This window comes from Lampetra fluviatilis, chromosome 23, assembly GCF_964198595.1.
Source record: "Lampetra fluviatilis chromosome 23, kcLamFluv1.1, whole genome shotgun sequence".
In the NCBI taxonomy this organism is placed as follows: Eukaryota; Metazoa; Chordata; class Hyperoartia; order Petromyzontiformes; family Petromyzontidae; genus Lampetra; species Lampetra fluviatilis.
In genome coordinates this window covers 8,448,743-8,463,064 of record NC_136297.1, presented here as the reverse complement: position 1 = coordinate 8,463,064, position 14,322 = coordinate 8,448,743, and the positions used below count along the sequence as shown (strand labels likewise).

At 46.9% G+C, this 14,322-nt stretch overlaps 1 protein-coding gene across 1 annotated transcript; it reads left to right on the top strand.

The window, feature by feature from the left end:
• Window positions 1–990: 990 nt before the first annotated feature.
• On the top strand, window positions 991–13,660 carry LOC144940714 (heme oxygenase 2-like). The gene is made up of 6 exons (XM_078867065.1): window positions 991–1,256; window positions 5,051–5,165; window positions 6,208–6,401; window positions 6,842–7,139; window positions 7,966–8,053; window positions 9,161–13,660. Exons 1-6 carry the CDS (start codon window positions 1,186–1,188, stop codon window positions 9,286–9,288), a joined length of 894 nt encoding a protein of 297 aa, XP_078723191.1. The 5' UTR covers window positions 991–1,185; the 3' UTR covers window positions 9,289–13,660.
• Window positions 13,661–14,322: the final 662 nt, after the last annotated feature.

Here is a 14,322-nt window from a genome sequence, read left to right as displayed (position 1 = left end):
AGGGGGGTGGTAGGGGAGGAATGGAGGGTGGGTTGGAGGTTGGGGGGGTGGTGGGGGTCATACAACAAACACGCCATTCCCTTTTTGTGCAGCGTCAGAGAACGACGTGACACAGCGTGGGGGATGGGGAGGGGAGGCGAATGGCCGTTAGTTAAAGAGGAGAAACGATGGAAGAAGAACGGGAGGGGAGGGGAGGCGCTGGTGAGTTCGACGTTCGTCACGTGCCGCTCACGAGACTCACTCGCTGCCCTCGTCCAAACCATGACTCGGCACAAACAAAACAAAAGAAACAACTAAAAAATCCCTTCCCCCATTTGTCGCCGTGCGTGTTGAGCGAACGCGCGGATGCGGTTCGGGCCGCCTCCCAACCGCGACTTGTGCTGTGGTGATTGGGGTTTCGGGCTGGTTTTGCGTGGGTGCGTGTGCGTGCGTGCGCGTGTACGTGCGTGCGTGTGCGTGCGTGTGTACGTGCGCGTGTACGTGTACGTGCGCGTGCGTGCACGTGCGTGCGTGTATGTCGGAGATTCGATTACATCTCTTCTTTGACCGGGGAGGGGGTGGGGGATTGAGCAGGAGAGATAGGGGAGGGAGCGGTAAGGGAGTGTCGGGATTTCAGGAAAGAAGTGTGAGAGTAATGGAAGTGAGTGAGTGGAGCGTAAGAGTAAAGGAGTGAGCGAGAGATGGGAACGAGTGAAGGGAGTGGATGGTCTTAGGGGAGGGAGTGCGAACGCGTAGGGAAGCGAGTAAGGGAGTGGAGCGAGGGAGAGTAGAGAGTGGAGGGAAAGTCAGTGGAGGGAGTGAAGGAGGGAGGGTGGAGCGAGGGAGGGAAGGAGCGAGAAGAGGGGAGGGAGTCGAGGGAGGGGGATGACGAAGGGGGGTGAAAGGGGAAGCAGGGAGGGGGGTGGATGAGGGGTGGGGTAGAGAGAAAACCACGCTGTGGTGGTGGGGCGTGGACGGGAGGGATGGGAGGGGGGTGACATGGTATATAAAGAATCGCGCATCGCCAAGGCTCCAGTGCTGTGGTGGAGGCTGAGTTTGGTGTAAGAGCAGCGCAGAGAGCAGCTCAGACCGCACGCTACAACTCTCACGCCGGCTCTCCGTGATCCCGCGACTACTACAACTACATCATCATCATCACCACTTACACAATCCAACAACAACAACATCACCAACAACATCGTCATCATGCCTGCCAACGACAGTCAAGACGTGTCCGTGCAGCATGCTGCCCAGCACGGGAAGACGCTCGGTCTCGGGTGAGGATCCTCTCCTCCCTCCCTCCCTCTCCTACCTTTTTTATATTACGATCAGGGGAAACAAGAAGATGCTCGGTGTATTCGGCACTTTGCTTCGTTCATCATTTCGTAATTTTTTATTAACGTACATTTTTTTTACTTTGCTTCATGTAAACCCCCACCTCTCGCTCACTCTCCTCTCTCTCCCTCTCTCTTGTGCAAAAATAATTGATGACATTTTAATACCACGTCAGTTGGCAATCCTCAAACCAAAAAAATTAACCCGTAAAAACAAAGTTTTTCACTATAAATCCTTTATATGCGTGGCGGCTAGAGTCCTCTCGTCCTCTGGCTTGAGATGGCTGCCACCTATGGGTCAGATGATTGCCTGCCACCATTAAGCAATTGGTAATTATATATAAAAACAAATTCTAAAAAGTGTAAAATTAAGGAAATTTTTTTCTCACGAAAATGAATTGTCACGCACAACGAGTCTGTGTGCAAAATGTCAGCTCGATTGGATCACGTGATGTGGGTGAAAAAACGACCGAAAGATTTGCACGGTCGTAAGCACGCAAGCAAGCAAGCAAGTGAACTTAATATAAAGGATTTTACAAAACCCCAAAGCGTTGACTTTTAAACGAACGTCCATGCTTTCCTCTCTCTCCCGCGTTAGCAGCGCGTGGGTGAGGAGCGGTGGCGGAATGGTGAGCGCACTGCTCCTCGTGACTCGGCCATCTGTCGGTCTCTTGCTGTGAATGAAAGAACGAAGGGCCGTTGCCCGAAACGTCGCGTATTATGAGTTTGTGTTGCAGGGCAGTGCTGTTGAGCAGTGTGTTGAGTTGTTTCCCCTCTGTTATTTGTGCCGGCGATCTGAGTATGATTTTCCAACCACGGCTAACGTCAGCGGCGAGTGATAACAGAAACATTTCAGACCTCCCCCCCCTCTCCCTGCCCCCATGTGTTGCCCACGCACTGACCACACCAGCTTCTATGTATGTATGTATGTTGAACTTCTTTCGCACCGTACGTAGCCAACCGTACTGATCGAAGGTGCCCGGGGTAGGACAACAAACTAAACACACAAAGCAGTTCTAAAGAAATGTGTTTTAGTTTAGAGTTAAAAGTGCACGGCTCCAGCGGCTTCCTAATATCGGAAGGGAAAAAAAACTACGCTCGCTTGATGAAGAATGGTAAAAAGAAAAATATCCCTCGTATAGCCTTGACAGAATGTTGTGGCAAGTGTAACGCACAAAATAACCTGCATGGCCTGGGGGAAGGCCTTTATCCATTCGTGGATCGAGAATGGTTGGAACGTATTTGTTTAAATATCAGTAATGAAATACCGATTGCCGATAGTTTTTGTTGCATGCTGGACTGCAGTCATAACATAAGCTGTGATTGTACAACAATAAACGTACATTTACATCTCGCATGTAACGTAACAGATGTCCCCGAATGCAGCTTTGGTGGGGGGAGGGGGGACCCTCGTGGGAGCTGTCCCTGTGCGGCGACACGAGGTGGAAGTTGGGCAGTTTTAAGTCTGACACTAGGGGGCGACGTTGCCATTCATTGTGTTTTTACAATGACCCCCCCACTCCCCATTGAGGGTAAACAAAAAAACACAGTGCACAATTTCACAATTACCGTGAGCCAATGCTTCAAAAGATGTCTTGGGCAATGGCTCTCCCCCACATGGCCGGTAACGTAAACAAAAATTGACTTGATAAGCCACTTTTTTTTTGAGCTATCGTATGTGGCCAGGTTGCTTCTGCCAAAAGAAAAGAGCTGCAGTTTCTAGGCACAGCGGGTCTCACCTGGTGAAATAAGAAATATAAAAAAACAATTGTAATGTCCGCAGTGAAGCAGACGACGGCGCCTAGTTTAATGGTTAATGATAAGCGAATGTTAATAAGGGTGTACACCGTGACACGCTGGACTGTGGAACAGCCGTTTCAGATGGTGCGTTTTGTAAGGTAGCTGAGACCGGATGAGGTTTGTGTGGAACGTTTATGTTGTTCGCTGCTAAAAATAGGCTGCTTAAATCAATATGCGACACGGTAAACAAAAAACCTCTCTTGGCTTCTGCTTCGAAGGTAAATTGGCCAAACACGTCGCAGTTGTGTTCTATTATCTGTGTGCGTGCCCTTTAATGCCACCGTGGGTTATTGTCCGAACGCGTTCCGTTGAGTTTTCAGCTTCATTGTGTATGTTTTGTAGCTTAAGGAGGAAGCCAGGGAACCCGGAGGAAACTCAAATATATCAGAGGGGGGGGGGGAGAGAACGTCCAAACTCGACGGGGAAAGGCACTCGAGTTGGGAGTCGAACCCAGACCCCTCTTGCTGCGAGGCCGCTGCACCACGACGCGAACATCTTGAGTAGTGAGCGATTCTTCCGTAGTGTCTTGAAGATGTCAACGCTAAATGTGTCATTAATTCGTATACGGTCATTTTGCGTTGTGGGTGTAAATTACATGTAGGTGTTGTTGAAATGCGGTCATCTATCAGTTTGATTTCACTGTGGAACAAACATTTATTTTGGGTAGTGTTATTTCCTAATTGCATATGCCTCAAAAGTACAGAAAATGGCTATTATTGCCCACAAACTTTGCTTTTGTGACCAGGACAGTGATATTTTGAAATGTACCTATTTTCAATGAGTAAACGTGGTGTGCATTTGTGTATTTCGTACACATAAAGTCCTGGTCACAAAAGCAAAGTTTGTTGGGAATAATATCCATTTTCTATACTTTTTAGGCATAAGCAATTAAAAAAATAACACTTAGTACCCAGGAACAAAAAAATCTGTGACGTAGTGTTATTCGTAGTATGCACAAAATTTAAAAAGAAGAAAAAAACACTTTTGGCTTGTTAAACTAAAAAAGTATAAATGCCTTCACTGTGCCGATGGTCAGCGTGGGTTGGCGAAATGGGGTGATCTGGTGACCGGTTCGCATGTCACGGGCCAAGTGCGTTAGCCATGCCCATGAGTTAAATCGTGTTTGTTATTGACAAACGTTTTAAAATTTTTGTTGTCAAAGGCATTGCCTTGTCTCTCGGTTTCTGTTACACCGTGGGCTTGGCTGAACGTGGAAACGGATGCTTTTCATGTGAAGTATTGGAGAAAAACTTGATGACGTGGCGGTGTTCCGTGCAGCCCAAAGCGATACAAAACAAATAGTTACACTCCACACATCGGCAGCTGGACAGACAACCGTTTGTCTTGTTTAAAATAAAATGTCAAATCATTCCGCAAAGGGAAAACCTCACCGAGTCTAAAGACGATGCCCTTTCAGGAGAGTGCTGCGTTGGGATGCTTGTGGCCAGTTCCGTTAACGAGTGGGCCTCTTTGTGCTTGTCCTCATCTGCACCCTGGACACAAACCCCACCACGCACACACACACACGCGTGCACGAGGGGGGGGGGGGGGCGAATACCTCAGCACTGCCATCTCCTGGTCACCTCGCACGCGCCCACTCCTACGACTCGTGGCAAGCCGTGGGCAAGTTACCCGCGCGCAAACTAAACCTGGCAAGCGGCCGACGGTCGGTCCCAGCATCATTTGGTGAATTCAAGGGTCACTTCTGGAGTCATCGGTTCAAGGTTCGAACCGAGGGTCCAGTTGCTCGATTGAAGGGGTCAGTTCGAGGGCTCGTCCCAGGTTCAGTCACTCAAGCTGGTACTATACCTGGCTGGTACTCAACCAGAACCCAAAAACCTGCTCAGCTTCTGAGATCTGACGAAGATGGAGGGCATCGTTCGCGGTGCCGTTTCGTATGCGGTGCGTAATCATGTCTTGCTTCTGTTGTCTTGCAGCAATGAACTGTCTGACATGCTGAAGGTTGGGACCAAAGATTCCCACACATTGGCCGAGAACACCCACTTCGTCAAGGAGTTCTTGCAGGGCCGGATCCGCCGGGACCTCTTCGAGGTGAGTCGGTGGCGGGCAATTAGATGTGAGCTGCTTTTCAGGGCCATTGCAATCACTGTACAGGAATGACACCGTGATGCTAGCGCTAAATTCAGTGTTGTGAGGCTTTCAATTGAACACCCGAATGTTGGAAAGCGAATGCATTTGCTTTGATGTGAGGCCACGTGTGATGCGCGCCACGGTGGGGAGATGCGAACTAGCTCGCCTGGTATACAGGAGGTCGTGGGTTCGATGCAGAGGTCGCAACTGGGTACCCGATACCCGTACCCTACCCGATACCCGGCTACCCGTACCCGGCCAGGTACGGGTACGGGTACCCGTTTGCGACCCTGGTGCGGCCGGGTACGGGTACGGGTAGGCCGTGAGTCACTGGCGAGTCACCGTTTGTCACTCATTTCCCAACGTCTTGTCTCTTCTCACAATTCAAGTTCCTAGAATCAACCCACCCGCGCCTGCAACATGGCGTCATCCCAGAGGTCGCAATCAGGTACCCGATACCCGAACCCGTACCCGGCCGTACCCGGCCGGGTACGGGTTCGGGTATCCGTTTGCGACCCTGGTGCGGCCGGGTACGGGTATGGGTAAGGAATCAAAACCCGTTTGCGACCTCTGGTTCGATGCCGACTCTTATGTCCGCATGTATGAAGCTTGTATGTTCTCCATGTGGTCGCGTGGGTTTTCCCCCGGGTCTTCCAGTTTTTCCCTCCACATTTAGAAACATGCGCTTAGAGTTTTCGCTTGCTATACATTTCCACATGATCAGCCACTTTGTTCAGCTATAATTTGTGGCCAGGCCGCTTCTGAACAGAGCTACAAAGCTCATTGGGCCTTACCTGCTCAAATAAAAAAAAACATTTAGTTTGACCTTTGCTCGACAACAGCATCTCGGAGCACAGTTGTGTTTGTTTAAATCCTAGGGGGGCGGGGTGCAGGATTGTGGGGGGGCGGGGGAGAAACCCCCTGATGATGACAGCTGTCCCTGCGCAATAAAACAAAATGGCTGGCTGTGTCTTTGCCTTCGCGCGGCCGTGTTGTCGCGCAGCACATGACGGTGGCGCTGTACCACGTGTACACGGCGCTGGAGGAGGAGATGGAGAGGAACAAGGGCCACGCCGCGTTCGCTCCGCTCCACTTCCCGCTCGAGCTCAGCCGCAAGGCCGCGCTCGAGAAGGACCTGCACTTCTTCTACGGCCCGCAGTGGCAGAAGAAGGCCGCCCGCTCCGACGCCGTCGACAGGTGCGTGCTCACCTTCGCCCCGGGGCCTCCCGCTTCTCGAAAACGCAACGGGCGCGCGCCTACGTGTCTTATTTCGCCTGCTTACACGGTCGCACGTACGTTTTATGGATGTACGTTGAACTTCTTTCGCACCGTACTTAGCCAACTGTGCTGATCGGAGCTGCGGCGGGGGGTGGGGGGGCGTAAGGATAATCAACTAAACACAAAAAGCGGTGCTGGAGATGTTCGTTTTTAATCTAGATTTAAAAGTGCCATAGCTGCAGTGGCTTCCGAATAACTGTTCAAGTGAAATTTTTATTTCAGTGTCAGCTGGAATAGTCACAGATGTTATATTCGAAGCGGCGCGAAAGAAGTTCAGCATACACACAGGCAGCAATGCTGCCTCGCCCGACGTCGCGCGTGAGTGACGCCTCTCGTCGGCCGGTCCCACCTGTCTGCAGGTACGTGGAGCGCATCCGGTGGATCGGGGAGCACGAGCCGGAGCTGCTGGTGTCCCACGCCTACACGCGCTACATGGGCGACCTCTCGGGCGGCCAGGTCCTCAAGAAGGTGGCGCAGCGCGCCCTGCACCTGCCCGCCAGCGGCGAGGGCCTCGAGTTCTACACCTTCGACAACGTCACCAACGCCGGCAAGTTCAAGCAGCTGTACCGCTCGCGCATGAACAGCCTGGAGCTGAACGCCAAGACCATGGGGCGTGTTGTGGAGGAGGCCAACAATGCTTTCCGGATGAACATGGAGGTGAGCAGCATTGACTTTGTGGGCGAAATCGGTGACGGAAATGTATTAATTTTGATGTCGGCGATGAATGTGAGCGAATGGGAAAAAAATAAAATAATCGTCAGGCATGTGACGGTGATGACGACGATTCCCCCCCCCCACCAAAGACCAAAGCGTGACCGACTCTTGACGAGCGAACGAGTTTGAATGAAGGTGCAGACGAAGGTGAATAATGTGGAAATGTCATACGCGGGTGGCCGAAAATGTGATTTTATTTCGCTCGTAACCTTTGTCAAAGCAAAGATGACGAGCGAAATAGAGAGAAGAAAATAAATTCAGGCTCATATCCGCCCATTCTCAGCCTTTCGGGGTGTACAGAGAGGAAAGTGAGCTTTTTCGATTTAAAGCTTTCATGACTGCATGGATTCATATTCTTGGTTCTTTCGGTAAAGTCACGTAGAAGGGAAATAAGAAAATAAAAAAATAAAAACATAATAAGATAAAATTCTCACGACGTTTCGGCCACAACGCAAGCAGCCATCCTCAGCCCTGTTCTTCACCTGAGGACGGCTGCTTGCGTTGTGGCCGAAACGTCGTGAGAATTGTATTTTATTATGTTTTATTATTATTATTTTATTATTTCCCTTCTACGTGACTTTACCGAAAGAACCAAGAATAGGAAAGTGAGCCCCTGGAACCCAGGCTCCATTATTTTTTTCATTATTTTGATGTAAATGTGATCATGATGGAGCATGGGGCACCACTTTGAATTGAACGATGATTTTTTTTTTTCAATTGAATCTTTGACATATATATCATGGAACCCCAAATGCTGTCTCTTCTTAAGGTGTTTAAAGAGCTCGATGCCATCAGAGAGCTGACGCCAGATGAGAAGAAGAGTGACTCCTCCAATGCAGCTCCACCACTTCTGAATGGTAAGTAACACGTGATGATCCAGTGACAATAAGCACAGCTTATACGGACGTATTGAGATATACAGTGATCCCTCGTTTATCGCGGTTAATGGGGACCGGAACCCCTTGCGATAGGTGAAAATCCGCGAAGTAGGATTGGCCCCCTAGGAATTTCCGTATATGTGTGTGTGGGTACCAGAATGCTTAAAATATGTATATTTATACTTTATATATATATTTTACTTGAATCTATTTAATTATAAAACCTTAATATTATACATTCACTCTCTCTCTCTCTTTCATACAATACGTATTATGGTGTTCTACACTCACCAATGACAGTAGTATCTTGAGACTTGACTCCAGTAATGACGACGACGACGATGACAATGACGATGACAATGACGACGATGACAGACCTGTGCAGTTCGATGAATGTGATGATGAATGATGATGATGGTGTTACTGCACAGGTATAATGAGGCCTTTAAATCAGTTCGAAAAATCCGCGATGCACTGAGGCCGCGAAACTTGAACCGCGAAGTGGCGAGGGATTACTGTATACTTACAAAGCTACTCTTGTCCACACCCATATGTTTAGAACAGAAGGTGAAGTTTCCCAACGGGATTTCACTTGGTTAACAAAGGCTGTTGTCACTTGATGAATTCACTTGAGTTTCATGGTGCCGAGTATGGTGCCTTGTGCGTTTGTGTATGTTTTGTGTTTGCGTGGGGAGCGGTGGCGCAGTGGTTAGCGCGCTGCGCTACGAAACCGGCGACCCAAGTTCGATTCCCGCGAACGCACCCACCAACATCAATTACAATTATTTAAACTGGTCCTGGGTCTACCCTAGGTCGACTCGGCCTCATACGGTGCGGCGTGTAAACTATCGGCACCGGGGAGGACCAATTCGGTGTGGTGCTGGCCACACCACCCCCTCGTGTGGCGTGCCGACTTTTTATGTTGACCTTGATTAAACCGCACGTAGCCAACCACGCTGAATCGGAGGTGACTTTAATGCGTGCGCGCCAACTTAAAAGTGGGTGCTCGTTAACGGAACTTGCCCCAGCAGAGAATATAATAGGGATCTTTGTTTTCGTTGTGCCGTCGATCCTGTGTGTGTCCAGGCATGTGCTCCTTCCACACGGAGGCCACCCAGGCCCCCGGCGGGTCACTGATGTCTCGCGGGAACGTGGTGGCTGCGATCGCGTGCGCTGTCGCGGTCGCCGTCGTGTGCATCCAGTTTCTGATGTGAGACCCGCACGACGCTCGCAATGAGGATGGCTGCCTGGTGGTACGGGGGGAGGGGCGGGGGGAGGGATGGGGACTGAATCGACGGCGCAGGGAAACACGGTCATGAAAATGGATAGCACGCAATTTGGAAGATCGTTTAAGGCCGCTTTGTCAGTACCACTGCCGGATAAAGGCTTTCCCGAGCTGTGTAGGCCATACTTCACCGCACTGATGAGTGTGGGTTGAGTGAGCGAAGAATTGCCGGGGAGGCGTGAGGTGAGGTGGGGAGGGGCGGCAAAAACGGTTCAGATATTACTTGCATCACTCACAAACGATGTAAGCAGTGGCCTGGAATCAAACTCAGGTACCGGGGGTTGATATCACTGATGAGAGTTATGGTTTCCCATCGTAAAACTTGAGAAATAAAATCAGCATGTTAACTTTTAAGTATTTACTATGTCACAAATAGCATTGTGCAATATTATGCCACATTTTGTAATGGCAATTAATCCGTACATTTCAGAAGAGGTGTGGAAAACACCTGTGGATTCTGTGTTTCTTCTTTAGACTCCGTGACGGAGACTTTTATAGGATTTTAAGCATCTTTGAAAAATAAGTACAAATTTTAAGGAATTTTTAAATGACATCACGTTACTTTATGTGCTAAATATTAAATATTGACCAACCTTTCTTAATACCTCAATCATCCTATTTTTGATCTCAGAATACAAGCAGTCGAATTTTTGGTGAAAATTGTGAAAATTGCCTATATATCCCGCTAACTTAAGACTTAAAAGTATCAATATTTACTCTAAAATGCATGCCATACTGAAAAACAAAAAGTGTTTTAAATTATTCGCAGTGACTGTCAACACTGTGTTTGCAGATTAATTATAAGCCATAGGTGTTTTATAATAGAGACAAATACTGTCTGGCATCTTACTTAACTATACGAGACCCGTCCAAACTGGACATCTGTGAAAAAGAGCTTCATAGATCATCGGATTCCTCCAGTCGAAATGCAAACCAACGTAGAGCAGTGAGGCCCCAACCTGTGACCTGTGAACCACTGCTCATGGCCGCGACGGTCCGGCAGTGGTTAGCGGAAACCGTTACGGCTACGATGTTTTTCGATTTACCATGGAAAACATTATTTCCAGGATTGATTCCTGTCTTTGGGTCTGGAAAAGTTGGGAATGACTTGTCACAGAGAGAGATGCAAGTGTAAGTTACTGACAACTGCAATGTGACATTTGTGGTTATTCGAGTCTCTGTGAGTCGGCGGACGAGATGAACACTGTATGGCCCCTACCTGCACTAATGTTCACGCGACAGGAAATGGTCAATCGATTAATCGTGCCGAAATATTTCGTTCAAGCATCCCGAACACAGCGTATACACGGCAGTAGCCTTTGGCATAAACTCTCATGGACTTCCTTCCACTTAGCAACAATCAGACACCATCGTTCAAGCAAACCACTACTTGTGCAAATTATTGTTAGCTGTTATATTACTGTACTATTTTACCAATAGGTGCAATGCGTCTGTGTTACAGACACTAAAGGCCGAATTCTTGTGTAGGCAGGAAGCATTCCAACAAATTTATTGTATGAAAATAGAGAGTATTTAGAAAATAACATTGCATTTAGTACCTCTGAATCGGGCACAGCTTTTGGAAATCCACTGCTGGATGAAAGCCTCCCAACACCACATCGTTTATGGGGTTTCTTTAGCTATATTTCGCCATGCTGGTCAGTGTGTGCTTGAGAATTGGGGTGGGGGGCTGGTGAAAATATTTCTGCCAACGCAATCGTAAAGCCCTTTTGTGTTAAATGTGTTGCTTTGTGTTTCATTTATAAAAATGTCTAACTGTGATGCCCTTTACGTCATTCTCATCGAAACAATAACTAATTTGCACAATTCAGGGTTGAATATTCGATTTGTTTTCATCAACATAAATATACAATCTTTCTTATTAGTGGGTAACACTTTGAACATTTGATGCTATTGCACAATTAAATTTGTTTAAACGTATTGACATATGCAAGTGGAATTGCCACACATGCTTGAGCTAGTTTGTTTATTTTGCATTGCATTTCACTGCTATTTAAGGTAACATTTAAATAGACTAGATTTAATAGGCATGATAGAAATTACATTTTGACCATAAGGTTGCATCATTAAAATGATCCGGTGTAACGTTTCGAATACGTGAATAATTTAAGCAATGGTGACCGCACGCGATGCCACAGAAGTGACGTCACGTCTGCTGTCATCATATTTTCGGATCGATACTGAATTATTTTTCCGGATCGTCCAAATGACACATTCCCAGTAGACCCTATGACGCGAAGCTACTCTGTTTATTTGTGTTGGTATGTGTTTGCAAATAAGTTTAACTGTGAAATTTGCATTAAACCTCAGGTGGGGACAGACGTAATTAATACCAAGTTTGTCACCTTTATGAAAGAAAAAATACGAAAAAACCCCCAGCTTATTAAACGCCACCTACTTTTACCTGCCACTTACATCAACAGTCCACATTGGGATGCTTTGGTGTTGTGTTCTGGGAATTGATTCCGTGGTGAAAATCCCAATAAATATTATATTTATTCTGGGAAGTTCCCCAATCCTCTCTTAAATTTCCATCCTGGTCTTGCCAGTCTTGCCAGCGAGTCCACTGAGCAAAGTGCTTTAGCCTTTCACACTCGGAGACAATGGTTTTGAGAACCGCCCGTGCCAGCCACACTTCGAATACCGCAGACTTCTGAAATCTATACAGAGGAAACCACCTGCGATGTTTTGTTGTATGTGTGTGTGTGTTATGCTTGCTCATGCTAAAGATCATCCTTTTTTTCTCTCGCCGCGTCTAACTCGAATGTGGGTTTCTTTCTCTCCGGGGCTTTATTGAGCATATCTTTATTCCAACTTTCACCATGCACTGCTTGCGGGCACCAATTTAACTCTGAACCATGTAGATGCCCGCAGCAGCAGTAGTGCACGCTGAAAGCTTGCGAGAATACATTTTCGATACACAGCAGCTGAACCCGGATAAACACACTCGCATCGCCTTTAGATACTTGTAAATACCACGTGGATTAGATGAGGGTGAACTAGTGTTTCTTTTTTCACGGGTTATGTGAAATGTAGTTTTTTAATGATTTTTTTTATTAGTTACGTGTCTGTGCATCACTGTTTCTGTTATACATGCACCATAATATACACATACCGAAATATCCTATGAATGCAAAATAAGGTAATTCATTCACAAAATCAGGTATTTTCTTGTTTAATTGCACATTCGTATTTTTGATGTGGAAATGGTAGTCCTGCTTTAATTCGAGATGGTTCTTGTTGGTGAGATATCCCTCTGTAACTCCACTGATGGATGAATATCTCCCCACAACACGCTGGTAACTGGTAACTTGACAACATTTAACAACGCTTATGAGAGTTGGGTGCTCCAAACAAGTTCAGATATCACTCCATAGAGATGTTAGCCATGGCTGGAAATCAAACTCAGGTTGCTGTGTTCATAGATTAGGACGCTAACCACTGCGCCACTGCTACACTTTCTTTCGTCGAATATTAGTCACTGCAGTACGGTTTATGTTCTTTTGAGACCAGCAGATATTCCAAGATTTTTCAAGTCACAAATGGTGGCAATGAAGCTCAATAGTTGTCTTTTGTAACATACGTTATTATTTTTCTGCGTGAAATTGTTTTCATGTAAAAGCTCCAAGACGGTTATAAAAATTATACTGACAACGGAAATGTTTTTACGATTTTATCTGCTTTTCATGTTGGTATTTCAAATGAATTTCTGCCTTGCAAAATCCAGCCCATGTTTGTATTTTTGGTACATCTGGTAGCGAACTTGCTCCCACCAAAGATCTAAGTGATAGGCTGGCAATTCTTAAACCCTTTTTTTTTACCACAATGGTTTTCAAAGCAGGAATAGCGCCCGAAGAAAACTAAAATGAAAAAACATTTATGGAGCGGCATGATTCTTTTGAAAATCAGTATGTGGTCAAGGGGTTTAATACATCATCGGCCTACTACTGAAATCAGTAGGGTTGGCAAGCATGTGCTTGGACGTTGTATTTTTTTCTTGTCATTATATGCCCAGGACCGGCCGTTGCATAAAGGTAGATCGGGCTAGGTTTCAACATTTGTGTGGTATAGTCCGGGTCTGACTTTGAGCCATTTCTGATTCTACCTTCTGATACAGGTGCCATGATTATTAACTCGTGATGTTGATTCTTCAACAGTTGTGCACCGATTAAAACATTGCACACGTGTTTCGTATCGCTGTCTTTCAATACTGTTTAATAACATGCACCAATGTTTGACGTTTATTTTTGTTTGTAATAAAAAAAAAGTTTGATTAACAATGTACTTCAGTGCACTTATTGTTTCACCAGTTATGCCAACTGTGTCCTCAACATATATATTTGACAACAGAAGTGGCTCATTACCGTTAAGGCCCCCCCTTTTAGAGCCACTTGTCGTGAAACGCCTGTCATGGCCCATGGGCCTTACACTTGACACTCCTCTTACCGACGGACTTCTCATCTGTGGTGCCCTGTTACCCATCACTGCGGCTCTTCCCATTATCTACGGGAACGTGAATTAGGGGAAGAACAGCAATTGCATTGTAGTTTCAGCAGAACGGAAAACCCGTAAAGATGTGTAAACTCTCATGGAGATCAATGGCTACGACCATTTCATCCTGAATGCTTCTGATATCGTCTGAGCTTGTGAAGGAAAGTGGTGTCGAGTCCTGGTTAGTACGTGGATGGGAGACTGCATGGGGATACCAGGTGTTGTTAGGATTTTGCCTTTTATGTCGGAAGGGGGAGCTATTTACCCTACGTTTCAGACGCATAGAATGGCACGTTCATATGTAAGTCTGTAGGGGGAGCACTGACAACTCGGGGTGAAGGTGACATTGGTGAATTCCAATTTTGAATCCCACCTCGTAAAGAGTTTGACCCTGAGACGCAGTGCCCCCTGAAGACATTGAAATGCCAGTTCGGCTTCGTGCGCGTGAAAC